Source organism: Colletotrichum navitas (assembly GCF_030913465.1).
Source record: "Colletotrichum navitas strain CBS 125086 chromosome Unknown LY79scaffold_100, whole genome shotgun sequence".
Taxonomy (NCBI): domain Eukaryota; kingdom Fungi; phylum Ascomycota; class Sordariomycetes; order Glomerellales; family Glomerellaceae; genus Colletotrichum; species Colletotrichum navitas.
In genome coordinates, this window is record NW_026850646.1 from 114,954 (window position 1) to 140,117 (window position 25,164).

Sequence of the window (25,164 nt, forward strand, 5' to 3'; positions counted from 1 at the left end):
TCAGAGTTTAAGGATGACAAGATGCAGTGTACGTACCTTGTCGTGGGATTGCATTGTGTACGTGTACGGGTCTGGTAATTGCCTACCTAGGTAGCTACTTATGTGAACGAGCAACCCGGAGACGTTTCTCGGGTTTGTTACGGTTGCTGCTCAGTTTTGCTGCTCCTGACATCTCATCAACTGGTGAACGCCACTCGATTTACCCTGACGTCCGCTTGGCCACGTCTTCTGCATGAAAGTCCTGACCAGATTAGAGTGCACCATCTACCTACCTCACTAGCTTGATCCGTACGTGTGCGTGCATACCTACCAGTACACTGCGTATTTGGCAGAATGGAAAGATGCAAGAAAGTACTAGAGTGCACAGTGATACGCCGCCAGATATCACTTCGGTTTGCCGGTTTTCCAGCCAGGCCGGCTTACCATATCTTAAAGGGGTTTGATTCCCAATAATTGATAGGCCCATTGGATTGCTGAGCCGCTGAGAAATATGGGTGGTGGCACGAGAGCAGGGGGATTCAACCGCCGAGGGTGGGAAGTGCTCCGATGGGGGGGGGGGGGGGGGGGGGTAGGAGTGTGGCCCCGCTCTCTCAGGTTCGAGAAGGGACAGAGATTGGAGGCGGGGTACGGCCCACGCAGCGGGTGTACCATTCAAGGGGAACAACCTGATTCCGGGCTTTCTATAAGGTGGAAGGGCGTGTACATCTTCCACAACGGTACCCGCCTCCCAGCTTTCAGGTTGGCCATTGCAAGGCAAGGGGGACCGGAACAGGATAGGACACAGGAGAAAAGGGTCCAGAAGGCCGACGGGGTTTCCCGCAAATAGCACAATGGCTATCTTTTCGGCAGCAGCTGCATCTGTTGGGTGACTGATTGATTACGGCTTGTCGGTCACAGCCAGCCGGGTTAATTGACAGCGGGAGCCCGCGCGCTCTGGATCTGCACCGCACTACGCTGCGCTGCACACTCACTTCCCTCGACCGGCTAGCTATGTTTACAAAACCAGCATGCTTTGCGCTTCGCGGCCAGCGACCTACCTCCCTTCGCTAGGAAAGAATTGGTTGTAGGGATCAGGTGGAGGTATTCAACCGTATCCAACTGTCGTCTCCGGCGGCACGGGCTCCCTTAGCGAAAGAAGAGAGAAGAGGGGGGAGCTATATCGCGACGACATGCTTGGCTTGCCGATATGGAGGGACTCGAGGTATGTGGAGGGCTGCTGGAATTGCCTCAATCTCGCAGAACCAGAGGGGAAACGAAACGAAACGGGTGTTGCTTTCGTCCCAGGCGTTCCTTCTCCTTCTCATTCTCCTTCCCCTCTGCATGCCTGCGAGGGGAAACAACTACTCACCTACCTAGGCAGGCAGGCAGGCAGGCAGGCAGCTACGTACCTTATCGATTCAACCAAGCAAGAATGCTTATTCTCAGATGTGATGCGAGAGAAGGAAGGAAGCACTCGCACCACAGCTGACGTCCCAAGCGGCTGGAACTGGCTGGACTTGGACTGACCCCCGTTGGCTACCTGCTAGTAAGAAGTGCAGCCGCCGCCACACCACCTCATCAACGGCTCATTCTCCCTCTCTGTCCAACCAACAAACATGCCACGCAACAAACATTGGTCTTCTGTCGTTTCGCAGCCTCTTGGTGCCAAGCCTGACGTTTTGGCTTCTCCGAATTTTCTCCAGTGGCTGGGCCGTCTCTCATACATTTGCCGTCACAACGATTACCTTCCGGTGGTTGATGTGCAGTCTCGTCGGCAATACACGCCCGGTGCTATGTCGCGGCCATGTGGATTCGTGACACGACCCTCTCCTCTCCTCTCCCACAGTCGCCGTCTTTTCATCCGTCACTACCGAGCCAGCCCACTCGGCCAGAGTGACAAGCGGACCCAGCGTTCGCTTGCACTTGTCGCTCTCCTATGTCTCCCGCAGTTTGGGGCTCGAAACTTGTGAACCAGTCGAATGGCACACTCAACGCGCACACGCCACCCTTGAAACCAGGATCCAGGAACGCCTACCATCTCCTCCTCTAACCACCGCCCACACGGGGTAAGGGCTGTGCTAAGTCGAGACGGCTGCTGGGGACTCAGGCAGGACCCCGCCGTTCCTCATCCTCTTGCTTTTCACACCTTTGCGAGCGCTACCTTGAACATGGGATCACACAGCATACCTACTAGGTGAGTTCACTGACCTATTGTCTCTTCGTCTTGTCTTGCTCTGGTGGTCAACATGACGGACGACGGAACCATCAATCGCCATCATGCGATGGCTTGAAAACCAGAGGCCGCTGCTACCCCAGGTTTGCTATCTCCCTACATCACGTGGGAACTTTCTCCGACTTGATCCAAGTGTCCGCTTGAGCCGGTCTACCTTGGGCATCCGTATGGGGGGCCAGGCCATTCCATACAAATCAACCGCTAACAGCAAGCGCATATGGCAAATGGGCGTGTCGCCTGCCACCTGCCACGCTTGCCAACGATTGATGTGCGCTATGCTCAACAGGTACGGTTCTTATGCCTCAAGTCAAGCAGCCGATGCCAGCCCGCCCCGACACCGTTTACACCTGTCCTCAAAAACAGGTTTCTCTCTCTCTCTCTTTCTGTGTGTGTCACCCGAGATGAAACTTTGTTTTCGCCCCGAATCACTTGACACACGGCAAGAGGGCTGGACAGCTCTCGAAATCCGGCCCCTGCAGGCTCTGTTGCAGGTCCTCTTGAGTTTGCGAACCTCTCAAACAACATACTTCTGGGCCGCGACGAATCAGACATTGATACACCCTCTGTCTTTCATCATCCTGTGCGCTTCCGGGTCTCCTTGTCTGGCCATCCAGTCTTTGAACGGGCAGCATGGTACATCTCTCTGGAGCGCCACGTACGTCGGCTTGCGCTGCAGTGCACATGCGCCAGCCGGCCTTACGCTCACGGACCACGATCCGAAATCATCTGCCTCGGTGAGGAAGCGGTTACTTGAGCCAACCCATCTCGATTCAGGTCGTCGTTAGCTGCCCTCAGTCAGCTTGGCATCACCGAATTTGCTGGGCACTTTCTTCTGTTTATTCAACGACGGGCAGCTTTACTTTGGAACCAGTCCGTCATCCTACCTGCAATCTTGCAGTACCAACGCTTTCCTGTGGTTGACTGGGGAAGATTCAACAACGTTGCCCTGAGCTTACACTCTCAAGGTTGCTTAATCCCACGCATCGCCGCTAGCAGATCGGCTGTCTGTCTGTGACAATGGCACTTGCGTTGCTGCGTACTAGCGCCGCAGATCCTCACCAGCATTACGCACCACGGTTGAAAGTCGCACTCACAACTAACTCCTAGTGCACACTCAACAAGGCACAACACAGTGCAAGTATACGTTGCCACCGCTCTGGGATAGCCGCTGCATCGCTGAAGCTTCCCTCGACTGCGCCTCAGTCTCTCACCAAAATGGCCTGCTTCTGTCGGGATCAAGCCGGGCGTCTCGGCAGCAATCTCTAACCCCCTTGACTTCTCGCACGAGGTTCCACTCGGAACTCGTAACAGGCATACCTAGATAAACCATCTTCATTACGAGGTCCATGCGAACTTGGCGTACGCGTATCAGAGTACTGCATCTCTCCCATCTTGCGCCTGTGCTTCCTCGCTCCCCCTTCCCCAGGCGAGCCTTGACAGGGGCCGCGCCCCCTTTCCATGCCCCTACCATGACATGACGACACCGCCTTCTTCGTCAGTCCGTACAGCACGAAGCACTGAACACTCATGTGTAACATCAGTCATTCGTCCCACCAAGCCGCGCCCTCAGAGCTTAGAACTCTACCCCTGATACTTCCCATCTGGTTTACGCTTCAGCCTCACCCGGTTTGCCGTGTCGGAGATGACATCACACTCGTTTCCCTCGGCCTTTTTGGACCGTTGGGTTCATACTCTCAAGTCTAGTCGCGGAGAACAGCTGAACGACTTCCCCAATTATCACCTCTCAGACCCTAAAAGCCTTGTGACGACATGTAGTCCCAAGTCGCTCACAATCGGCAACGGCGCGACCATCTACAGAAACACTCTCCTCCCCGGCATCTTGACTGCGAAGCATGAGGTCATCTTGGTTACCTGCTTCTGGGCTCCGTCCGATACTCTGACGGCCATCAAGGAGACCCTCGAGCTTCTCGCCGACCGGCAACGTGAAGCAATCCAAGCGTCTGGTGAACACGCAGTCGCCACGTTACGTGTTCGTATCTGTTTTTCGTCGCGAAGTTTCTTCCAGAAAATCTTCCATCCGTGGTCGAGGGACGGATACACGTATCCGACTTCAGCATGGCCAAAGCTCGGGTTGCCCCCAGACACCGCCCTCAAGGCAGCCCGCATCGAACTCTCTGTCAAGAGCCTGTTCTTCCTGCCATTCAGCGTCATGCATCCCAAGTTTGTCATTGTCGACCGCAAGTACGCCTGGATGCCCAGCTGCAACGTGAGCTGGGAGACGTGGTTCGAAGGCTGCATCGGGTTCGAAGGGGCAGCCGTCGCGCAGCTCGTGAGATTCTATATCCATGTGTGGGAGCCTGACAGCCCTCGGGGTATTCCCAATACCGACATGAGCAGTGAGGTAGCAAACTGTGAACCACGCCCTGCCATTGGAAACACCGACCGGCCTGTCACAGATCTACTTCCCGAGGCCGAGGCCGCATATCGCCGGCTCGATCTCTCAAGTCTTCCACCGTGTCCAGCTGTCATCCTGCCTTCATCTCATCACTGGAATCCCGGCTTCCGTTATATTCCCTGGATCCGGAGGAAAGAGGCGCCGGTCACTCCTCTGAACGCGGCGCTGCTCTCCTTGTTCGCGTGCGCCCGGACTGACATCGACATCGTGACACCGAACCTAACCTGTCGAACGGTTATTGACGCCCTTTTGGACGCCCTGCGCCGCGGCGTCGACGTCCGTATCAGGACCAGTAAGAACATGATGTTAATCGAGCAGCTCGTCACGGCCTGCACCACGACGGAATGGACACTGCGATCGCTCATTAAGCGATACAGTCAAGCCTGCGCCGAGTGGGACCAGAAACGATCGGCTGATACCGAGTCTCAGATGCAACGTCCCGGCCGCCTCGACATCTACTACTACCGCCCGAACCTGCAGGCGAAGGCGGTGCGAGACCCTGAGGAACCGGTTGTGTCGCACTTGAAGATGACACTCGTCGACAGGGAGTACCTCTGCCTGGGCTCCGGCAACCTGGATCGGGCCAGCTGGTACACGAGTCAAGAACTAGGCATCCTGCTACACATCCCCGACTTCAAGCACGATATTTGGTCAGAACCTCTTGACTCCAGGCTAGAAGTGCGCTTCAGCGGGGGGTTAGCGACAGACTGGCCGACTAGTCAGTTGCCTTGATACGTGCTGCGTTGTTGTATTTATATCATTTTTTTTCCTAAGTCAATTCACGGCGTCGCCGTTTAGATACCCATCAGGCTCTTTGTCTCACTTATCATTATGATCCATGTTCTCGGTGTCTATCCAACACTTCTCGTACAGAGGCAGAGGATGATGGCGATTTCGGTCGTACGTCATCCTCGCGACGAGCAGTCCATACAATAGCATTGGAAATCGTGTCCATGAACCATTCATCCTCATAGGCCTTCTCGTAATGGCCCAGGGCCGAGTAGAACGATCGTCCGCCATCGAATTCCTGGCACCATGCAAGTGGGTGATCGTCACCCATGGCGCCACCCTCAAAGGTCGACGGGTCCCCCCGGACCAGGATATGGAGATTCTCGTTCTCCCTGGGGTGCGACCGGAAGTTGTACCACTCGTCGGTCCACCGTTTCCGGGTCACATCGGCCGTTCCCGCCAACGTTTTTCCGGGGTCGAGGCCCCGCCTCATAACGAAATGCCCCGGGTCCTCAACCACGCACGTCGCCTCCTCGGGGGGCGGGTGGTGGTCGAAGTGCGCGCCGATGAGCCTGCCGTACCAGTCATCCTCCAGAAGGCCAGCAGCGGCAGCGTGCACGCCGACGAAGCCGCCGCCGGACTGCACGTAGCCCCTCAGCACGCCGATCTGATCGGCGTTCAGAAAGGGCCCCGTGCAATGGAGGAAGACGATTGTGCGATACGTGGCGAGGGACCGCGGGGTGATGCAGGCCTCGGCGTCCTCGCTTGCGTCAACGGTGAAGAGCCCCGAACGGGCGCCGAGGGATTTCAGAGCCGAGACGGCGGCGGAGATGGAATTGTGGCGGTAGTCAGACGTCTTGCTGAAGACGAGTATGCGAAAGAGGTCCTTGGAGGGTTTGTTGCTTGTGGGCGTCATTCTGCAGAGTAAATTAACACGCGAGGATTGGGGTTTGTGGCGTTTGGTGGATGTTAAAGCGGTGCAGCGAAGAAGAGCGGGGTTCGTTTCCAATGATTGTTAATCAATGAATCATTTCCAGATTCCAACGTCCGGCTGTGTGTTCTAGTGGATTATGATTTCTCGTTCACAAGTATGTGCACTTGATCCCGAGAAGGTCGCAGGTTCGAGCCCTGCCACGGTCATAGCTCCTATCCTTTTGCTTTTGCTAATCTGAGTGCACTTTGCTCCTGTACTTCAATTATACAGACATTGGTGTTATTGCTTTCGTTCTTGTAGAGATTATCAATACTAGTTGACCTCTCTCTTCCTAAGGCAGATACGGCTCAGTTAAGTATTTCCTCACTCGCATGCACCGTGACGCTCTTCATTGACTCATTGAAGTAATATCTACGTATGGGGTCGTTTCTAAGCCTTTTGGCATTCCATAATACTGGATAACGAGAGCTGACTCTGGTCATTCTCTCATATCCGGGTTGCCCGCAACGTCATAGAGCCCCCCCCCCTCAGTGTCCTCTCTGCTCCCCTTACGCTACACAGGAGGCAGGCTCGCCAACGCCTATCTCTGACGCGGCAAGGAGATACTCCATGAATCCGGCGCCTGTCTCAAGCAGGTTCTGGTGGTACTGGGCGGGCGTGGGGTAAAATGGGCAGTCGACCTCGTCGTTGCCGAAACCAAACTCGACTGTGAAGCCGTGGATCTTGCCGAGCGAGGGGTCCTCAAAGTGGCGCGAGTAGGCGTAGTCGTCGCTGGCGCCCGACGTCGGGTACAGGTATGCGCTCTGCTGAACCTCGTAATGCCGGCCTACGGCAGCGTCCATGGCGTTTCCCATGCGCATAGCCGCAAACACCTTCTCCGACCAGTCGCTGCTGGGGACATACTCCCCGTAGATGCCGTTGGTTGACGGCGTATCGGGCATCAGGCCCCTCACGGCGTCATACGAGTCGTTCAAAAAGTTCATGTAGGGCTTGCGCAGCTGGTTCTCGTCGCTGCCCCAGTTATAGAGCACGACGCCGGCGAAGCTGTGGATGTCCATGAACCACCGCAGCTCCTTGTGCTCGTCCATCACCCACTTGATGCTCTTCGTCTCGGGCTCGGAGAAGGCGCGGGTGCCGTGGTACGTCTGGTCGCCGGGCTGTTCCGACGCGACGTTGGGCCCAACGGTGGGCGCAAAGTCCTGCAGGAAGTCGAAGAGGAAGTCGAAGTTGCGGTTCAAGTCGATGCCAACGGCGTCCGGGTCGCCTCCCGACGCGACGGGGTTGCGGTTCTTGCGCCAGCAGCTGTGCGTAGCTTGGTCGTATGCCACGCCGTCGGGGTTGCTCAGGGGCGTGAAGACGATGCCCGTTGACAGCGCGCGCTGGACATCGCAATTGGAGTACGCACGACCGCCGAAAGTGAGGCCCTCGCTATGTTTGTTCGCGTACAGCAGGTCTGAGAGGAAGTAGATGATGTTGTCGGAGGCGCCGCGCTCCCGGGCGTGGATGGCGGCGTTGAAGTAGACGCGGTGCACATCGCTGCCGTTGCCGGAGCCGCCGACCTTTGCGCCGAAGAATGAGGCGTTCTGATAAGTTTTGTATGGGGACTCAAAGTACTCAATGTCATACTCCTCGACCAGACCACGGACGGCGCTCTTGATCTCTTCCACGTTGAGGAGAGACTCGAGGTTTGTGTCGGCGGGCTGGGAGCCAAGACCACGGGGGAACTTCTTGCCGCCGTCGAATCGGTCGCCGGTGCCGATGGCCGTGCCCGTTTTATTGGAGTTGGTGACCTGGCGGCGGCCGATGCGGCGGCCCGAGGCTTCCCCGGGAAGGAGGCAGGTCTCCCCCAGCCAGACGAGGGAGAGGAGGGTGCAGGCGTGAGAGATTTTCATTGTCGCCTCGTTATCAGGGACGGAGTGCCTTGGTTGAGTGTGAAGGACGTGTCGAGCGGTGCCTGAGAAAACAGAAGACTTGGCAAAGTAATGAAGCGGCGCGCAGCTTATATCAGAGTGGCCAAGCCGTTCCTATCATTTAAGCCGGCTCCAACTGACTAGTACCCCGGTCCCGTGTAGCTGCATGATGATGCTAGTGCGATGTTGATCATCAGGGTGGGCATTGGGTTGCTTCCAGCCTCTCTCCGTGCTTGGATTCTGTGTTACCCCCGGATTCACTCTGTTGACTATGAAGGTTATCAACACGGCAGGTGGTTGGCTGCAGCGTTTGGGGCAAGGGAGGTCTCGGTTACATTGATTGGCCTTGCTTCTTTCGTGCACCTCAATCAGTGAGAGGCCTTGGCCCGAGCAAAGCAATCCAAGGCTGAAAAATGATGTGAGCTCGAAGGGACAACTGGGAGCCAAGCAAGCTTTCCACGCTTATTCCATTGGCAATTGCTGCCAAGTTGGTTCAGCACTGCTGTGCCAACATATCATTTCCAATCATGGACAACGACGCGTCGTCTACGATGGGATTGGCCAGTGTCGGCATATGTGCCCAAATTTCTTCTTTTGCTGATGGACAGGTAATCTTGGCAAGGAGCTCTTGCATTTCCCAAGACAACAGCCGAGCAAGGGGGGGCTCATCGGGCCACATCCGTCGTCGATTCCCCCCTTGGTGAGAGCGGTGTAACGTCAATGTGCGGCTTGGCCCGGCCCATCTGTTGGACGTCTTTGTTAACAACAGTCCCGTGTGAGTGCGGGGGGCTCTTGCCCAATTCGGCAGGTTATATCTCGTCTTAAGGTGAAGATAAGATGGCTGGAGTAACTTGTATCCGTAAGTAGAATGACATTGATGAAGCGATTCAGCAGCGAGATCGCTTTTACCCTTCCGGACATCTGTATTAGGCAGCCTCTAGTTCATACCTCTACTTCTGGAGATCACTTCTCATCCCCCCCCTTCTTTCTCTCTGTCACCACCACCTTCAATGTCGACATTCGACATTTGGCAAACATCATACTGTCTTATTTTTTCGATGTAAGTACGAGTGACTGTGTAAATCAGTGGACCTGAAGCCAGAAACCCACCTCGCGCTATACCAAGATTTGACTATCGCTGGGGAGTCGTACTCATCCTTCCACTGGAGATCGGTGACGTTGAAGATGGCCAGTCCCTGAGACGAATCGTTTCCCCTGGAATTTTCGTTTTGGCTACTGCCCCTAACGACGATCATCTGACGTAGTCTAGCAAGAACGTAGGGCATCCGAAGACGAAACTGCAGCGAATCAAGAAAAACAACGGAGTTGATAATCTAAGCATCGCATTTGACACTTACATCTCTCGTGTCCCATTAGGGCTGCGTGCGCCTACAGTGCACGGCCATCTGCGACGCGCTGGAGGTCGACCATTGGTTTTCTGCGATTACTACTCGTGTGTGACGGGATTCAGGAACCAGAGGGTCTTCATGTTGAGGTCGTTGCGTCCGCCACCCCCCGCATCAAACTCGTTCCCCCCATGACCATGATCACCCCGTCAGGTTCAAGAGTGGGGACGTAATGAGCAATGGCAGCATAACGAGTACGGGAAGGGGAGTATGGACTGTCAGTGTAATTGGTCCAGGTCCTCTGCCGAGACTTGATAGAGTTAACCTAGCCCTTAAAAGTCTTATAGCCAATGTTGTCTATAGAATGCAAAAAGCGCTACTAAGTTTCTATAAGCCTAAGAGGGTGTTGATTAGTCTGTGCTCAAGGGGAAGGAAGAAGAACTTGAAGTAAGAAAGGAAGGTCTAGGAAATATAGTCCCTGATTTGATCTAGTAATATTTCACAGATTATAGCAAAGTCGCAAACATTTTAGTACAATCATGTTGTGAAGCTAGAATGATGTACATAGAAAATATAAACCAGCAGGCGTCCTTTGCCACTAGACTAGACGCCCCAGCAAATAAATATCATCATCATTATCATCATCTAGAAGTTTAATACAGACAAACACAGATCAGATGATTATTACTTACTGTTGATGTTTTATTGAATTTGACTTGGGATATGTGCAACCCTATTAGTTGCGGCACCTGTGAGGCGTAGACAACAATTAAAAGCAACAGCAGCGTGTCAATGAGGCGTACGCAGAGGTGCGTGGTGATTGAGAGATGAGAGAAAGATAGAAATTATGTGACACTTGGGGAAGGTAACTCACATTTCACCAGAAGACATGCGAACCTGAAGAACACCACGTCAAGTGACAAGTTCCATGATAGAACGCGGAGACCCGGTTGTGTGAGACAAAAGGCCCCCTCACGGCCGCGCTGAGCCCAGGCCTGACATGGACTCTGTCATCATCTGTCCGTATACCTTCCACAATGTTAAACACCCAGACAACTACCGCGATGCAAACGCCAAGCTGAAAAAGGACGTGCATCTTGAAGATGTCTTGCCAAGAGTACAACCCTCGTACACGAGGCCTTCCACGCTGTCCACGGAAAAAAGTTCCTGTCGGGAAAAGAGGAGAAATGTGCGTAGACTCTCGACCCATATATCCGTCTACGCATTACATGCATGTTTTATCACTATGCTAACCTGAGACGTTCCAGATAGCATTGTCTAATGGTTGAAGATGGACGCTGGAAAACAACAGAATAACCCCAAGAGCTACGTCTTTTTCATCGCCTATATGAATCATAGGTACGGCAAGGTCGATGAAGGAGACGAAACCGAACCTTGGGCTATTAAAAAGCTTTGGGAAATGAGGGTTGGGTCCAAAAAAAGACAGATTTGGGGCGACTAGGGAAGCGACTTTTATTAATGACGATGATGATGATGAAGATGTTATATAACACCATAATATCTAATCTATTGGTAAAGAGCGCCCGCTCGGCTACCCATAGGTCCTAACTATCTCTCTCTACACATAGAGGTGTAGATAGAGAGCTATAACACACAGAGGCAACTTTTTAACCCGCATTAGGATATTAGTGAGATGTCATTAAGGTAAGAATGTTAGTAGGGCTGCAGCGTCAGCACTAGGCCCTAGGGCTGCCTTCCTCTCTTACTAGATTCCTTTACCCCCTTCTTGATAATACTGATAATCGTCCGTTTCTACCGGTCTGAAGATAGTGCTAGGGAGATCCCAGAGGGGAAACCTTGAATTAAGAGAGCTGCGTAGAGCGCATTTCAGATTCTTGCTTAGAAAGCAGAGAAGCTGTTCGTTTAGCTCTAGAGAGCTAAGAGGTTGTTGTTGTAGTTGTTTCTGACCAATAGAGCCAAGAGGTTGTCAAAATAGACACTGGACTCTCCAAAAGACGTCTTTTTGCATTGCCTCGCCGTGAAAATTTTCGGTTTTGTGTACCCTGTTAAGGGCTGAGGTTGACTTCCACAGTAATAACCAATGGAGGGGTCCCTACACCCATGGATTGCGAAATAAACAGAAGGGACAGTTGAGAGAAGGGTTGATTCAGTTCGCTTTGAATGGGTCCAGCAGAAGCTGAGTGGGTGTGTTTACTCATACCGAAGCATGTGCGTTGAGATGTGCCCATAGTCTCCCGCCTGAAGCGGACTAGGCACTAGAATATTCTGCAACTCTCGATCCTGACTGACTCACTGTGCTGGGAGCTGCTCATGTTGGAAACCTGGAACAGCCGGATGACAGTCAACTTCTTGGATTGGCCACCGAGGAAAGCAAAGCCCATTATATTAAGAATAACAAAGTCCAATTTAATGAACCCCTTGGCTCGCTTCGATTCAGAGCACGAGATAGGGGATAGCGAGCGTCAAGCTGGTTCTGGAGGCGACGACACTCCCTTGCACGAGACTGCCTTCATGGAAACGCACTTCGATGACCCTGAGATACAATCCCGATACCTGAGTAAAGGGAAGCTCAAATCCATTCTCATCAATGTTCAAGAGTCTCAGTGCGAGCGCGTAAAGCAGCATATCGTCAAAGCCCGACAGAGTTCGCTTTCTCGTTCCACACCCAGGCAACTATGATCATTCATGGAAGGTCTGAAAGCCAAGAGAAAGTCGAAGAACTTGTCAAAACAGCAATCGACAACAAATACAGACATTTCAAGGCGGACAAGAGAGGCGATGTCCAGTCCAGGCTCTAAAACGCCCTCGCAGAACACTCCGTGATGGAGCAAGTCGATAGGAGGCTTGATGAATTCATCAAGAGTATGGCGTGATGAAAAATGACTGGAAGAATGTATTAATTGAGATTGGAATCGTTGATCAGGGTGTGATGTGACAGTCGATTTCGTTTTCTGTTTTCTTCAATGGACTTCTAGTGTCCAGTGTACCGTGGACATGGCCAGAGGCCAGAACTCTTGCACTTCACAACTCAAGGCATCACGACCTTGTCTAGGGCTGCTGCATGTGGGCGTACGTGTGTTGAGGCAATTATACGGAGTTGGGATGATGAAGGAAGGGCTATAATCTGGCTATAAGCCACCCCTAGCCTGACTGGAAGATTCGGTTCTCAATATCTCGTCGTAACTAGTTCTTCGTTGGCCGACTGCTGATGTCGTAGACACGTAGTTCTAGAGGAGAACGAGGTGTTCAAATGGAAGCCGATCTTCACAACAATGGCCCTTGGTTGTGTCGAAACACCAGAGATATCTGTTGACAGTGTTGACAGACATGGCATGGACGGAGTGCAGACGTGAATATATAGATGAGTTGCTGGTTGCGCCCGCAAGCACGTGCATGGAGAGCGGCCGTCGCCACGACACTACAGCTGGGATGAGTGGATAATAGGCGGTTAGGCGCCGAGTCAGGCTAGCAAATGGGCGAAGAAACGCCCGCAAAAATGCAGGGCAGCGAGACAGAACCATGGCCACGGGACGACGGGAGTATGAGCGGATGGGATCTAAAAACTCTAATCAAAGCTTCCGAGTGGTCGCCTTGTCACCCTCTAGAGGTCGTGCTCGCCAACATGACACGTCTACCTATGTTTGGCTAGACGAACGACGATCGCACGCTTCGAACCTCAGTTTGCTGGACTCTGGAGCCAACGAAGAGAATACACGAGAATGTTCCAAGTTTGTCCTGTCTCGCCAAGCCTTCCAAAAGACAGAAACGGGACTTCAATGGAAGCGGGGGAGGGACTGAGTAGTGGTCCTGTTCCTGCTACACCCTCAAGACAGCATGAAGAAGCTGATAGCAAGCAGACAGGGCTGATGCAGAATAAAGATAGAGGGAGGAAGTAGGACGATTCAGGCTAATCAGTGGATGCAGCCTTATCTTGTGGATATCTAGCGACATGTCTCCGATATCGACATGACAAAAAGAAGCCGCTATAGCCGTCTTCTTTGGCAACAGTAGTTAGTTGCCGCTAGCGCAACGTTAAATTGGACAGGCTCCAAGTGGATGGACCTCCTCCGGTAGCGGAGAGGCCTGGAAGATACAGGTCTGTCAACAACGTGACGAAGATTTTAGTATAGATGAGCTGCCTGAATTTGTTTAAATTTTTTTTTTAATTTTTTAATTCTTATTTTTTGCAGTAAACTGTGCCAATGGTACGGAGTGATGGAGGGCGGCATGATGAACCAAAAGACTAGTTTTACACGAGGGGGCTTCTTAATAATAAAAGTACTCCGTACCTTCCTAGAGGTACCTATGGAAATGAGACGACCGTTAGAATGGAACGGCAGACGTGGAAAGACAGGCCGAAAAGGGAAAGACGTTCGATGAAAGACATGCCCGACATGCCCGGGTCAGGGTAGCTGGTCCCCTGCCTTTGACCTTCGTCCTCGCCTTATCAGCGCCAAGATGCCGCTAGCAGAGATAAGAAACGTCGACCAATGATGATACTTTAACCGGGTGGCAGCTTCTCCAAATGGACGGACCGACTTCCATCCTATCCGATTGTTGCTTTCCTTTGGGCCAGCGGTACGGATACCTACAATGGTACGAATACCGTAAATTCTAAAACTGCACAGACCACATACTAGCCCAGTACGGAAGGCGGTCAAGTAGATGGGCAAGCGAGTAAGTGGGCGATTGGATGATTCAGTTGACCGCCTTCTATGACAAGACTAGCGTATGGTCTGTGCGGATTCCGAATTTGCTGAGTGCCCACGGTACAAGGGTACGTAGCCATATGCTACCTATCTACCTACCTAGGTGACCTATGTGCCTGCGTACTCCGTACTGTACATCGTACTCCGTAGAGGCACCTGGTATGTCGGGGTATACGCATATGTGAAAAGTGTGTACGATCACGCTATGCCTGTGCTCTTGAATCGAAGCATTCACAGGCAGAACACCCCCACCCGGCAACGCCAAAGACGCATATGTTGAAGCATGTACGATGTCCGATGACTGGCTACCTACCCAGATAGGTCGGCAGATGGAAATGACGACATATAGTACATCGCATATAGTCTTCTGAGGATAGTCCGTCCAATCCAGGGTGTTCTAGCGCAGTTGGCCCGTTTGTCAGCTCGTCATTGGGCTTGCTTGGCATGCTTCCATGCTTCCCCGCGAGATTCTTATAATTAACGCGCAGAGACGATACTAAAATACGCTATCGATTTCAAATCACTTTCCAAATCTTTCCTCGGCGAGGGACCTCGTCTATCGATAGGGAAATTATAGCCATCGCGGCCCGACCATCGAGCCCCCACCCCGCGAGCACCGCCGTGTAATCCTGGCTTGCAAACCATCCTCAACAAGTGTTGGTTGTGCTGCATCTATGAACATACAGATTCATCGCTCTACTCTTAGGTACTCGCATTACCTTTACATTCAGCCTTCCCGCCAACACTAACTGCCGCCTTATCTATTGGTGGACCTAATAGATTTCTATTTCTGCTCTTTTTCTCTACGGCGCAAACACGTCTACTACATATAACAAGCAAAAGCAGACTTTCCCGGGGGCTCTCCCGTCCGTGACGGAGGCCTTCCGACCACCTCGCCATGGGAATACGGTTGGCGGCTAGCGATCCATCTATAACCGTCTGTGCCACTAACATCGCTAATAACACTTTCGCCAAGTGGCGCGTTCATAACAAGGTAGCGGCCACTCTTTAGCGTTTGCCGACACTTCCTTCAACACCAACAAAAGCTGTCGACGGATTGGACCATTTGCGAAACACGACTGACAATTCTCCGCCATGACCATCCATCTGCGACATGGGGTTTTCTTCTTTTGACGCCCTCCCCTTATCTTCGTGTCATCGCAGATGCGGCATATCATCTACGGTAGGTACTAGCTGGAGCCGTTGCTTTTCTTCTTCCCGCGCATGTACAACACATTGTGGGTATCTTGGGCGGGGATAGAAAGCTTTCCGATCATGGCGACACGCTTCAACTTAACCTCGACGTTGCAGCAAACACACACATAGCGCGCTAAGCTAATTTCGTCAAACCCCAACGGCGGGTTGATTAGAATCCGTGGACCGCAGCAATCACCAACCGCCCCGCGGCTGCATCAAGTAAATTCAAGATTTGTATTGATCTGGGGGGAAATAGCTACCATGTGAAGGATACGAGCCGGTGCTGCGGCTTGCTCGCCAACATGTTGATCACCCGCTCCTCAGACCACCCACGACGAGCGCCTCACCTGCTGCTTGGTGAAGCCTTGGGGAGGGGCTGTGCGCTATATATGTACCATTGACCATTGCCATTCTGAGCGTGCGTCGTTTCACAAGCAGGCATAGCCATCGGTGTCCCTCTGCAAATTGGTTACGGTCGCGTCTCTACCTGGCAGCCTTCTGGAACGCACAAAGAGCTCACTGACGCGCAACCTGATCCTCGGAAGACCTGCCGCGTCTTGGCCAGCGTCCTGGGCCCCGACGGAGCTGCCAGCCGGTATGGCTACAATACACCTGCAAGCTGCACCAGCAAGTTATCATTAGAGGCACGTCCCTCATCTGCAGCAGCAGCAGCATGTTATGGAGAAGCTGTCTTCGCCTACCTCTAAAACACACCACCGGTCGACCAAAGGGGGCATCTGTCCCGTTCCGCCCATGCCTGTGACCGCCGGAAACCGTCCCCACCCGGCCTCGACCAAGCCAAGCGACCGGAGACCATGGGTACGACCTGGGCAGCGCTAATGAAACGCTGGCAACTGACTGTGCCTCTTGGATGCGTTTTTCCCGTATTGTTTCCGCAGCGCCGCAGGCCGTTGTTCCTACACTGCCCTCATCTCGAACTGCCCTGATCGCCTGCTCGCTGCAGGCTTGGCTGTCTCGGTTCCAGAGATGTCCGCCCCAACACGTCTGGACCACGTCGCACAGCGGGCGTTGTGGGAGATTGGAAAACTGTTGTCCCGGCCGAGCATGCAGCGTCCAACGTCAATATGCGACGGGTGGAGGGGCTATCCTCCAGAATCATCTGGCCTTTGTCGCCTTGGACGGACCAACAGCAACAGGTGATCAGCAAAGTTCAAGCCACGTCTTGACACGTTCCTCTGCCCATTCAAGTAACTCGGTCTCTGGAGGTCGAGCATGAAGAATTGACCAGCCTCTCGAGAGTTCGACAATGCGGAACACCCATCGGAAAACGGAGGAAAACGTTTGGTGTGCAAGTTCTGCCAAGACACCCGGCTTAATGGCTCGAATTAGCCTTAAGCCGAATCCCACCATGGCCTGTCTCCAAATTCCTTATCAGTGTCCACATATTCCGGCGACCCACCGGTCCTGGAGGCATGGGGGCATCTGTACCTACATGGGGTCAGGAAGCATGTGGTGCACACAATCGGTACAACTTCATCGACGTGGATTGGGTAGACCCTTCAGATGAAGCTCTAAGCAACCAGCCAACCTCGTACCACCGCATCAGGCAACCACACCAGCAGAGGAGCATGCCCGTCTTGTCTACACTGGAGGATTGGGTACCAGTAGTCTTTCCAAGACATGGCTCTGCCCCCTCCTCCTTGTCTGCAGCCCGAATCCATCTCATCCTTTTTTTATGCTTTACTCCCCACCCTTTGGCTTTGCGCCATTGGTGCTCCAGACGAACGAGTAATACAGAGCTGGGCAATGAGTTTCCTCCGCCCCAGTTGATCACTACTCTCCAATCTTACCCGCACCAGCGGTCTGGGCGGCCTATCCCTGCCCTGTCCGGACCCATCCACAGATACCTACTACAGTGTGCCCTCTTGGCCTCGGTCCTCAATGGAACGCCCATGCTCCCTCTGATTATTTAGCCTTTGGCTTCCCGGCGCACATATCGCGGCTGTGCGTCTCCCTCCCTTCCTTCCCTCCTCTTCTCCCTGCAGTACCTCAGCCTTCGACGTCTGTTCGCCGCATCTGAGCACTCTTGCCCCTGCGAAAGTGGAAGATCTCCGGACGCACCGTACCGCGCGCAGCTCAGCCCCATTGACCACATACGCGTCGGTACGCAACCGTTATCATGTCTGCCGGTCTTTACGCGCTTCCGTACAATGGTACGGAGGGGAGTGCCGATGCCGGCTACTCTTCTGGGGTTCAAGACCTCAACGTCTTCTATGAGGTGGGTTGAAAGTGGCTTTCCGCAGGCTCGCTTCCGTGTGCGCTTCTAACTGAAAGGAAATAGTCCGGTGACCTGGCATGGATCATGGTCTGCGCAGCTCTTGTGCTGCTCATGATCCCCGGTGTCGGTTTCTTCTACTCAGGCCTTGCTCGCCGGAAGTCAGCGCTGTCCTTGATATTGATGTCGATGATATGCGTCGGAGTGGTGGGCTTCCAATGGTTCTTCTGGGGTTACACGTTGACCTTCTCCCACACCGGCTCCGTCTTCCTTGGTGACATGTCCAACTTTGGCCTCAAGGATGTCGTCGCTCAACCCTCCGTGGGTTCCAGCAAGATTCCGGACATTCTCTTTTGCTTGTACCAGGGCATGTTCGCTGCTATTACGTGAGTCCCACCTCCTGATTCAAGGATGAAAGATAAGCCGTCTGTTCGAGTTCAGATGGGAGGGCGGAGTCCCAACTGGTCAACTGCAAATCACAACATGCACCCGTTGATACTCGGTAACTAACAAACCTCCAGTCCCGCGCTTGCCCTGGGCGCCATTGCCGACCGCGGCCGCATTCTTCCCGCCATGGTCTTTGCCTTCATCTGGGCCACCATTGTCTACGACCCCATTGCCTACTGGACTTGGAACTCCAACGGCTGGCTGTTCACCCTCGGCTCCCTTGACTTCGCCGGAGGTACCCCCGTCCACATCTCCTCCGGTGCCGCCGCCCTCGCCTACTCTCTGATGCTGGGCAAGCGCACCGGTTACAACAAAGTCCACGGCCTCCCCTACCGCCCCCATAACGTTACCCATGTCGTCCTCGGAACCGTGTTCCTCTGGGTTGGCTGGTTCGGCTTCAACGGTGGCTCCGCCCTTGCCTCTAACCTTCGCGCCGTCATGGCCTGCTTCAACACCAACCTCGCCGCCGGTGTCGGCGGTGTTACCTGGATGCTGCTCGACTACCGCCTCGAGAAGAAGTGGTCCACCATTGGCTTCTGCTCCGGTGCCATCGCCGGCCTCGTCGCCATCACACCCGGTGCCGGTTTCGTCACCCCCTGGGCCTCCGTCATCTTCGGTATTGTCGGTGGCACTGTTTGCAACTTCGGCACCAAGCTCAAGTTCGTGCTCGGTATTGACGACGGTCTGGACATCTTTGCTGTCCACGGCATCGGTGGTATGGCCGGCAACATCCTCACCGGTATCTTTGCTGCGTAAGTTTTCCATTGCTACAGCCTCGTGTCCCTCGGTCTCGTTAACCATCAACACAGCTCCTACATTACTGCCCTCGACGGTGCTTACACTGGCGAGAACGCGATTGCTGGCGGGTGGATCGAGCACAACTATGTTCAGCTCGGCTACCAGCTCGCTGGCTCCGTCGCCGGCTTCACCTGGTCCTTCGTCTTGACGTCCCTTATCCTCTTCCTGATGAACTTCATTCCCGGCCTCAGCCTCCGTGTCAACGCCGACGATGAGGATCTCGGCCTCGACGACTGCCAGCTCGGCGAGTTTGCCTACGATTACGTCGAAGTCACCCGCCACGTTTCCGACCTTTCGCCGAGCAGCCACGACGGTGTCCCTGGCAGCTCCGCCGACAGCTCCCTCCCCGAGAAGACCGTCTAAGGATTCCTTAAACACCTCAAATCATCTCAACGTCACTATAAGAATGCGCTTGTTTGCCGGTTGGTTAACCGGAGGCTAGAAAAAGAGGAGCGGCCATTATACATAATACTCATATTCACACTTTTGCTTTGATACCACACCACCTTGGAAACTCGCTTGCTAGATATCCTACCTAACCTAACTGTTGAGATATTCAATGAATTACATTGGTACAAGTAATCACCTTGGTTTGATGTGACATGATTCTATTCCACCGCCTTTTGTGGCAAATAACCCGGATACTCTTGAGTCGTTTACATCGATCTAGACATCAGTAAACACAGGGTAGTTAAGAGAAAGTATTGTTATTAGTTACAAGCGGTGTGCTCTGGCTAACACGCCACTAAATCCTATTCTACTTACTAACACTATAATTATTAATTTCCTGAAATCTATATAGAAAATCTACTAGTTATGCAAAATAGAAACAAGCGATTACATGAGTCAGTAGGGTGGAGGTCAAGATTTAGATGGGGATGGATTAGGAGTCGGACTGGAGATTAAATTTGGAGATAGGATTAAGAATAGGATTAGGGGCAGGAATATGAATATGCTTGGATTGATGTGTTTCCATTTGGTAGCAGATTAGCCAGAGCTGGCGACGGGATTTACTTGCCCTTCATACCGTCTATTTGGACCCATTATGGCTAGACCCAATAACTTCACTGTCGTTCGCAGGGGGGGGGGGTCTCAATCGTTGCCACCTCATTACCTGCACCTCACATCCATGCCAGCCAGTCTTATCGCACCAAAGTTCTCGTTCTCGGGCTATATCAGATGCTAGCGTACCAGCAGTCAAGGCCAATGCCTACTGGAACGCCTGAATCCCACGGATCCTTCGCCGATAAGCCGAACCAATCGTTCTTCGACAACCAGCATACAACACTTCGGAAGTACAGTCAGCACGTAGTTCAAAATTAGGTCGATCAATGATTCCAAAACGTCGATTATGGAATAACTGTCTTATTTTTGGCTCGGCACAAGTAAATTCGTAGCCGCCCTCACATACGACTTGCCCAAAGTTGACATGGACGTGACGTTGGTACCGACCGACTACTAGGGACTCGGAGTGCAATCAACTCATTTCCTATGGTCTCATTCACCCCCAGCCCCTATGGCAATGACCCTCCGTCGACTAACCAAGCTTGACCCGTCACGTACGACGCTTCCTCTCCAAGCAAAAACGTGATCGTCGTAGCAACTTCCATGGGCTCTCCAATCCTCCCCAAGAGCGCCGGGAAGACATCCGCTCCCGTTTCCGCGGTCTCCAATGACTTTCTTAAGATTGGCGTGTCAATCGCACCACTGGTAAGTTGTCAGCCGCCTGCCGTCCGAGGACACCGGCGACATTGGCCGCGCTGTCGAGCGGTCCGAGCTTCTCGACTGTCTCGGCGATCCACGCATCTACCGCCTTTCGGTCCCGCACATCGACAATCTTGGAAAAAACGTTCTCTGCACCGTAGAGGCCCGTGAGCTCTGTCGTAACGGAGGAGAGAAGCTCCTCATTGACATCCGATATCGACACCCGCGCGCCAAGAGAGGCGATGTGTTTCGCCGTAGCGTTTCCAATACCCGACGCCGCGCCGGTGATGGCAATGACTTTAGCCTTCAAGCTGCTCATGTCTGCATTTGATACTCAGTCACGCCAAGCTGAATACTGAATATTAAAAACCTCGACTCCGCACCTCAACAGTCTCGTGGGGACCTTGCGTAATCTGTTCCCAAACCAGCGTGTCCCTCCACTATCAGGTCATCTCGAATGCCAGGTTTAAGCTTATACTTATAGCTCCCCACCTATTACAGTGGCTCGATCGAGGTTTCATGCACATATTCTCGGAGAGTTAAGTCAGTTTCGGACTAGCCGATGGGGGCCCGCGAACCGTTGGCCGGACGCAGTGGAGCTTGCCGAGCATCGCAAGCTGCTCTTTCAGAATAGGGCCGGTGGGGTACAACGTAGCTCAAGTTGGGTGGAAGCGAACATCAATGACTACCAACTTTCGGGCACATCTCATCAGGACCAAAGATAAGGTCCATTGGGGGCTTTCAGAACAAGCATGCTAGCTATTCATCTAGGATGTATGCCCGCCCACCCGAGTCTCCTTGATGACAACGGGAAATTTACCTCTGTGTCGTGGGCGAAAACGTGTTTGTTGCTGCTGCCAATATTCGGATAAACGTTTCCGATCGATCCTGTATTTGAAAAAGAAACATGGTATCTCGATTGGCACAGACTGGGTGATGGTGTATCGAATAGATGTCCTGTGATCAGGCCTGACGTTGGAAAACTGACGTAGTGGAGGCCATAGGTGGGCTCCAAATTCGCATCTATTATTTTGCTTCTACGATTTTCTGCTTCTGAAAACTCCATTTAGCCTGTAGTCAGCGGCCCAACTTTTACACTTGTTTGTTTCCTCTCTCTCATTGCCACCTCGTGGTTTGCCTTTTCGTTTCCAGGAGCTTTGGCATTGTGTGCTTCCTGCTAGTGGTCATCGGGCCACCGAAATCACGTCCCAGTTCGAGGTTTCATTTTCTTAACTTTGTTATTGTCGCTTAGATATAGTAGACAGCCTCGAAGTCTAGGTCGGCTAGAAATCCATTGATCAAAGATGGAAAAGCTTTGATAGTAGCCACAGTATGGCGCACCGCTGACGACGATAGAGATTTAATATGCCATTTGTGCCTTCCAATGTCATAAATAATCTCTCAGTCATCGCAGTTTTGAATATTCAGCGCTGGCAGAGTTGAGCAGGGCAGTGCTTGTGGTTCTATGTATGACTGAGATGCCCGGGTGAATTATAGAAATGTGAAAGACGTCGGGTCACTGGCGCCAGTTGCTTTTCAATTGGGACAGTATAAAATGGCACAAAAAACGGTGCTTCTAGTAGTTTGGAGTTTCAGCGTGAGTCGAGTGCACAAAACTCTACGAAAGAAACAAGGCGGTATCGTTTTGGTTCCCTGAGATGGAACTTAATTGTATGTTGACTTAAGACTAATTAGGCAGTGTTCCTTGTTTCTACAATGAATCAGATGAGTACTGAAGATTCTATGCGCAAGAGGACCCCTTCCTATCCAGAATAAGGACCAATTGGAAGTGATAATTATCATGGACGTTCCAAATGTCATCCCCTATATGTGTTCTATCGCCAGCTTCCAATGAACGTGGTGGCCGCTCTCATGGTACATGATTATCGATATGATATGTCATCCCATCGCCACACCCCTACTAGCTCTATAAGCACCTGTTTAGCACTCACTTTTGAGCAGAATGAGACAGGATTAGAAACATGGGTCCGCGATTTAACATTCAGTCAAGTATCTAAGGGGTTTAAAACTACCTACTGATCTAAATGCTGATCCAGAACACCATTACCCCCACAGCATTCTTTGATGTTTGAACAGAAAACATACTTATCAGAGGACCGGCTTGATTCGTAAGGCAAGGCGACTGACTGTCAATGATATGGGGGTCGAAGTGCGCTGGAACATATCACTTCACCCTTTTCAGAACAGCTCTTCAAGGAAATTTTAGCGTTCAAAGTCAACAAAGTGTCAAAACGTAAGAACATTGAAAAAGGTGCCTAGTTCCGCTTTTACTGGTATATAAAAATATGAATTCCATTTGTAAATTATGCGAATAAATAATCTTACCTAACCAAGCATAGAAGCGCGGGGATGTCAGTGAGCATGTGAGGTGGGGATTGTGAGTTTGGTTGGAACAGTAAATGACACGATAGTGCAGTCTGTGGTACTCAGGGATACCGCATAAGCGATTAGGCCAAAAGGCAAATTGTTGGTAACACCAAGGGATAGGTTAATATAGTTAACTGTACGTATTAGTGGCAATTAACAAAGAATAAGGGTAACTGTGGTTCTCTATTATACGTAAAAAAAAGAAGGATAACTATTATAGGTTAATTAGTTAAATAACTAACTTATTATCTATAAATCCCTAGAGAATTCTATAGCTAAATATCTAAGAATTTACTAGTAATAAGTTATTAAGGTTAACCTAATAACTCTAATATTTATCTATAATAGTTAATATTATAACACTAGTAACTTTCTATAGTGCTAGAAATCCCTAATTATTTATATCTAAAAGAATAGCTAAAAAATATAATAAAAATAAAAAGCTAAAAAATATTTAATACTTTTTACTTATATAGTCTATTATATATAAGAAACCTATTTATTTATCTATATCTTTAACTACTTATTACTAACTAGCTTCTTTAATATATTATTTAGTAATAACTTTATAAATCTATTTACTAAGTTATTACTACTATAAATCTACTATATCTTAAAAATCTTATAGTGTTTATATAACTAGTAAAAGGCTATAATATCTATTATAAGTTACTTCTCTTTTATAGTACTAAGCTTTATAAGGCACTTATAAAGTAAGTATAAGTTAGTATAAAGTATTATAAGTATTTATAGTAGTTTAAGGTAGTTAGTAATTATTATAAGAGTAGTACTAATTATATAAGTAATACTAGTGCTAGTAATTATCTTATAGACCTTAAAAGTAAATATACTATATATAACTCTCTTATACTTTATTAAACTAAAGTAAATAATATTACTAGTTAACTTAAAGCTTTTACTATTAGTAGTAGGTTACTTAATAATTTATTTATTAGTAAAAACTATAATAAAGCTAAGTTAAAAAATAAAGTTATAGTTATTTATAAATAAGCTATTAATAAATATAAAAAGCTTAGTAGTTATAAGGTTAATTAGTAAGAATTATAGGCTATAGTTAAGGTTATTAATTTACTATTTAATTTAGTAGTTTAAAGTTTTAATCTCCTTTACTATAGGTAATTAGTGTTAGGTAATAACTAAATAGTTAAAGTAAGCTTTAGGTTAATAAATAAAAGTAATATATACACTATAGGTGTATTACTAGATATAATCTTACTAAGTAGTAGGTAATTTCTTATTAATAAGTTAAAGCTTTTTGCCTTAGCCTTTTTAGTAAAAGGTAAGCTTACTATTAGTAATAATAGATAATATACTACTATTAAAGGTAATAAAGTTATTAGCTATAAGTAACTACTTAGGTTTTACTATAAAAGTAGCCTTCTTAAGCTTTTTTTCTTTATAGGTAAAGAATTTACTATTTATAAGGCTAATTATATTATTTATTTATATACTAATTAATTTAAAGTTACTATTATTAAGTAATAATATTAATAAGTAAAAGTTAAAGGTTAATAAATTTATTTAAAGATTTTCTTTATAATAGTAGTTATAAGTTACTTACTAGTAGGTTTTTACTTTTATAATACTATATAATAGCTTAGTTACTATTATTATTATATTTACTAAGTAAAAATAGTAAATTTATATAGGTAAATAAGTAAAAATAATATAATTTAGTAGTATTACTAATTAAGTATACACTTAGGTAATATTATATAACTAGAGGAAAAATCTATATTAAAGTAGTAAAGAGGTAAAAGTAAGTATTAATTACTAGGCTATTTACTAAATAGTAGGTAACTATATAAGAATTATTTCTTTACTATTATCTATATAGCCTTAGATAATAAGCTATAATTTCTTATAAGGCTACTTATTTTTACTTTTTACTTTATAGACTATATATAATTTAAATATATAGGTATTACTATAGGATTTCTTATTATAGGTAATAATATAAAATATACTATAGTTAATAAAGGCTTTTACTTTTACCTTATTAGATTCTTTAAAGGGTTTACTAGGTGTAGTAATAATCCTTTTCTTATATAGCTTAATAGTAAGTATATAGTCTACTTTTTCCTTTATAGTTAAAAATACTATAGTTATAGTAAGTTATATCTCTATAAAAAACA

General features: G+C 49.8%; 8 protein-coding genes and 1 non-coding gene across 9 annotated transcripts; 6 read left to right on the top strand and 3 right to left on the bottom strand.

Annotated features, from left to right (window-relative positions):
• The first annotated feature begins 2,103 nt into the window (after window positions 1–2,103).
• On the top strand, window positions 2,104–3,426 carry LY79DRAFT_38509 (uncharacterized protein). Its single transcript, XM_060552887.1, has one exon. The coding sequence runs from the start codon at window positions 2,257–2,259 to the stop codon at window positions 2,995–2,997; it is 741 nt and encodes a 246-aa protein (XP_060408734.1). The 5' UTR covers window positions 2,104–2,256; the 3' UTR covers window positions 2,998–3,426.
• A 428-nt stretch (window positions 3,427–3,854) lies between these two features.
• On the top strand, window positions 3,855–5,360 carry LY79DRAFT_673884 (uncharacterized protein; the record flags this gene model as incomplete). Its single annotated transcript, XM_060564231.1, has 1 exon — window positions 3,855–5,360. One exon carries the CDS (start codon window positions 3,855–3,857, stop codon window positions 5,358–5,360), a length of 1,506 nt encoding a protein of 501 aa, XP_060408735.1.
• A 17-nt stretch (window positions 5,361–5,377) lies between these two features.
• Window positions 5,378–6,359, bottom strand: LY79DRAFT_569277 (glycosyl hydrolase). The gene has a single exon (XM_060559041.1). The coding sequence runs from the start codon at window positions 6,271–6,273 to the stop codon at window positions 5,458–5,460; it is 816 nt and encodes a 271-aa protein (XP_060408736.1). The 5' UTR covers window positions 6,274–6,359; the 3' UTR covers window positions 5,378–5,457.
• A 47-nt stretch (window positions 6,360–6,406) lies between these two features.
• On the top strand, window positions 6,407–6,497 carry LY79DRAFT_t255. The gene has a single exon. It is a non-coding gene; the product is annotated as a tRNA-Val (tRNA).
• Window positions 6,498–6,812: 315 nt separating this feature from the next.
• On the bottom strand, window positions 6,813–8,409 carry LY79DRAFT_707311 (zinc carboxypeptidase). The gene has a single exon (XM_060565043.1). The coding sequence runs from the start codon at window positions 8,181–8,183 to the stop codon at window positions 6,840–6,842; it is 1,344 nt and encodes a 447-aa protein (XP_060408737.1). The 5' UTR covers window positions 8,184–8,409; the 3' UTR covers window positions 6,813–6,839.
• Window positions 8,410–16,770: 8,361 nt separating this feature from the next.
• LY79DRAFT_38531 (uncharacterized protein) lies at window positions 16,771–17,564 on the top strand. Its single transcript, XM_060552894.1, has one exon. It carries the CDS (start codon window positions 16,869–16,871, stop codon window positions 17,367–17,369), a length of 501 nt encoding a protein of 166 aa, XP_060408738.1. The 5' UTR covers window positions 16,771–16,868; the 3' UTR covers window positions 17,370–17,564.
• On the top strand, window positions 17,564–18,098 carry LY79DRAFT_38538 (ammonium transporter AmtB-like domain-containing protein). The gene has a single exon (XM_060552896.1). The coding sequence runs from the start codon at window positions 17,759–17,761 to the stop codon at window positions 18,059–18,061; it is 303 nt and encodes a 100-aa protein (XP_060408739.1). The 5' UTR covers window positions 17,564–17,758; the 3' UTR covers window positions 18,062–18,098.
• Window positions 18,035–19,494, top strand: LY79DRAFT_569286 (ammonium transporter AmtB-like domain-containing protein). The gene is made up of 2 exons (XM_060559042.1): window positions 18,035–18,870; window positions 18,928–19,494. The coding sequence occupies exons 1-2, from the start codon at window positions 18,245–18,247 to the stop codon at window positions 19,277–19,279; spliced, it is 978 nt and encodes a 325-aa protein (XP_060408740.1). The 5' UTR covers window positions 18,035–18,244; the 3' UTR covers window positions 19,280–19,494.
• Window positions 19,495–20,159: 665 nt separating this feature from the next.
• Window positions 20,160–21,161, bottom strand: LY79DRAFT_38577 (uncharacterized protein). Its single transcript, XM_060552898.1, has one exon. The coding sequence runs from the start codon at window positions 20,937–20,939 to the stop codon at window positions 20,598–20,600; it is 342 nt and encodes a 113-aa protein (XP_060408741.1). The 5' UTR covers window positions 20,940–21,161; the 3' UTR covers window positions 20,160–20,597.
• Between the last annotated feature and the right edge of the window lie 4,003 nt (window positions 21,162–25,164).

Excerpts from the sequence above, each read along its gene's own strand:
- LY79DRAFT_38509 (XM_060552887.1), top strand. The coding sequence starts at position 2,257 with ATGCGATGGCTTGAAAACCAGAGGCCGCTGCTACCCCAGGTTTGCTAT.
- LY79DRAFT_569277 (XM_060559041.1), bottom strand. The coding sequence starts at position 6,273 with ATGACGCCCACAAGCAACAAACCCTCCAAGGACCTCTTTCGCATACTC.
- LY79DRAFT_707311 (XM_060565043.1), bottom strand. The coding sequence starts at position 8,183 with ATGAAAATCTCTCACGCCTGCACCCTCCTCTCCCTCGTCTGGCTGGGG.
- LY79DRAFT_38531 (XM_060552894.1), top strand. The coding sequence starts at position 16,869 with ATGGGGGCATCTGTACCTACATGGGGTCAGGAAGCATGTGGTGCACAC.
- LY79DRAFT_38538 (XM_060552896.1), top strand. The coding sequence starts at position 17,759 with ATGGTCTGCGCAGCTCTTGTGCTGCTCATGATCCCCGGTGTCGGTTTC.
- LY79DRAFT_569286 (XM_060559042.1), top strand. The coding sequence starts at position 18,245 with ATGGTCTTTGCCTTCATCTGGGCCACCATTGTCTACGACCCCATTGCC. Across the intron at positions 18,871-18,927 it reads CTCACCGGTATCTTTGCTGC|CTCCTACATTACTGCCCTCG; the intron begins GTAAGTTTTCCA and ends CCATCAACACAG.
- LY79DRAFT_38577 (XM_060552898.1), bottom strand. The coding sequence starts at position 20,939 with ATGAGCAGCTTGAAGGCTAAAGTCATTGCCATCACCGGCGCGGCGTCG.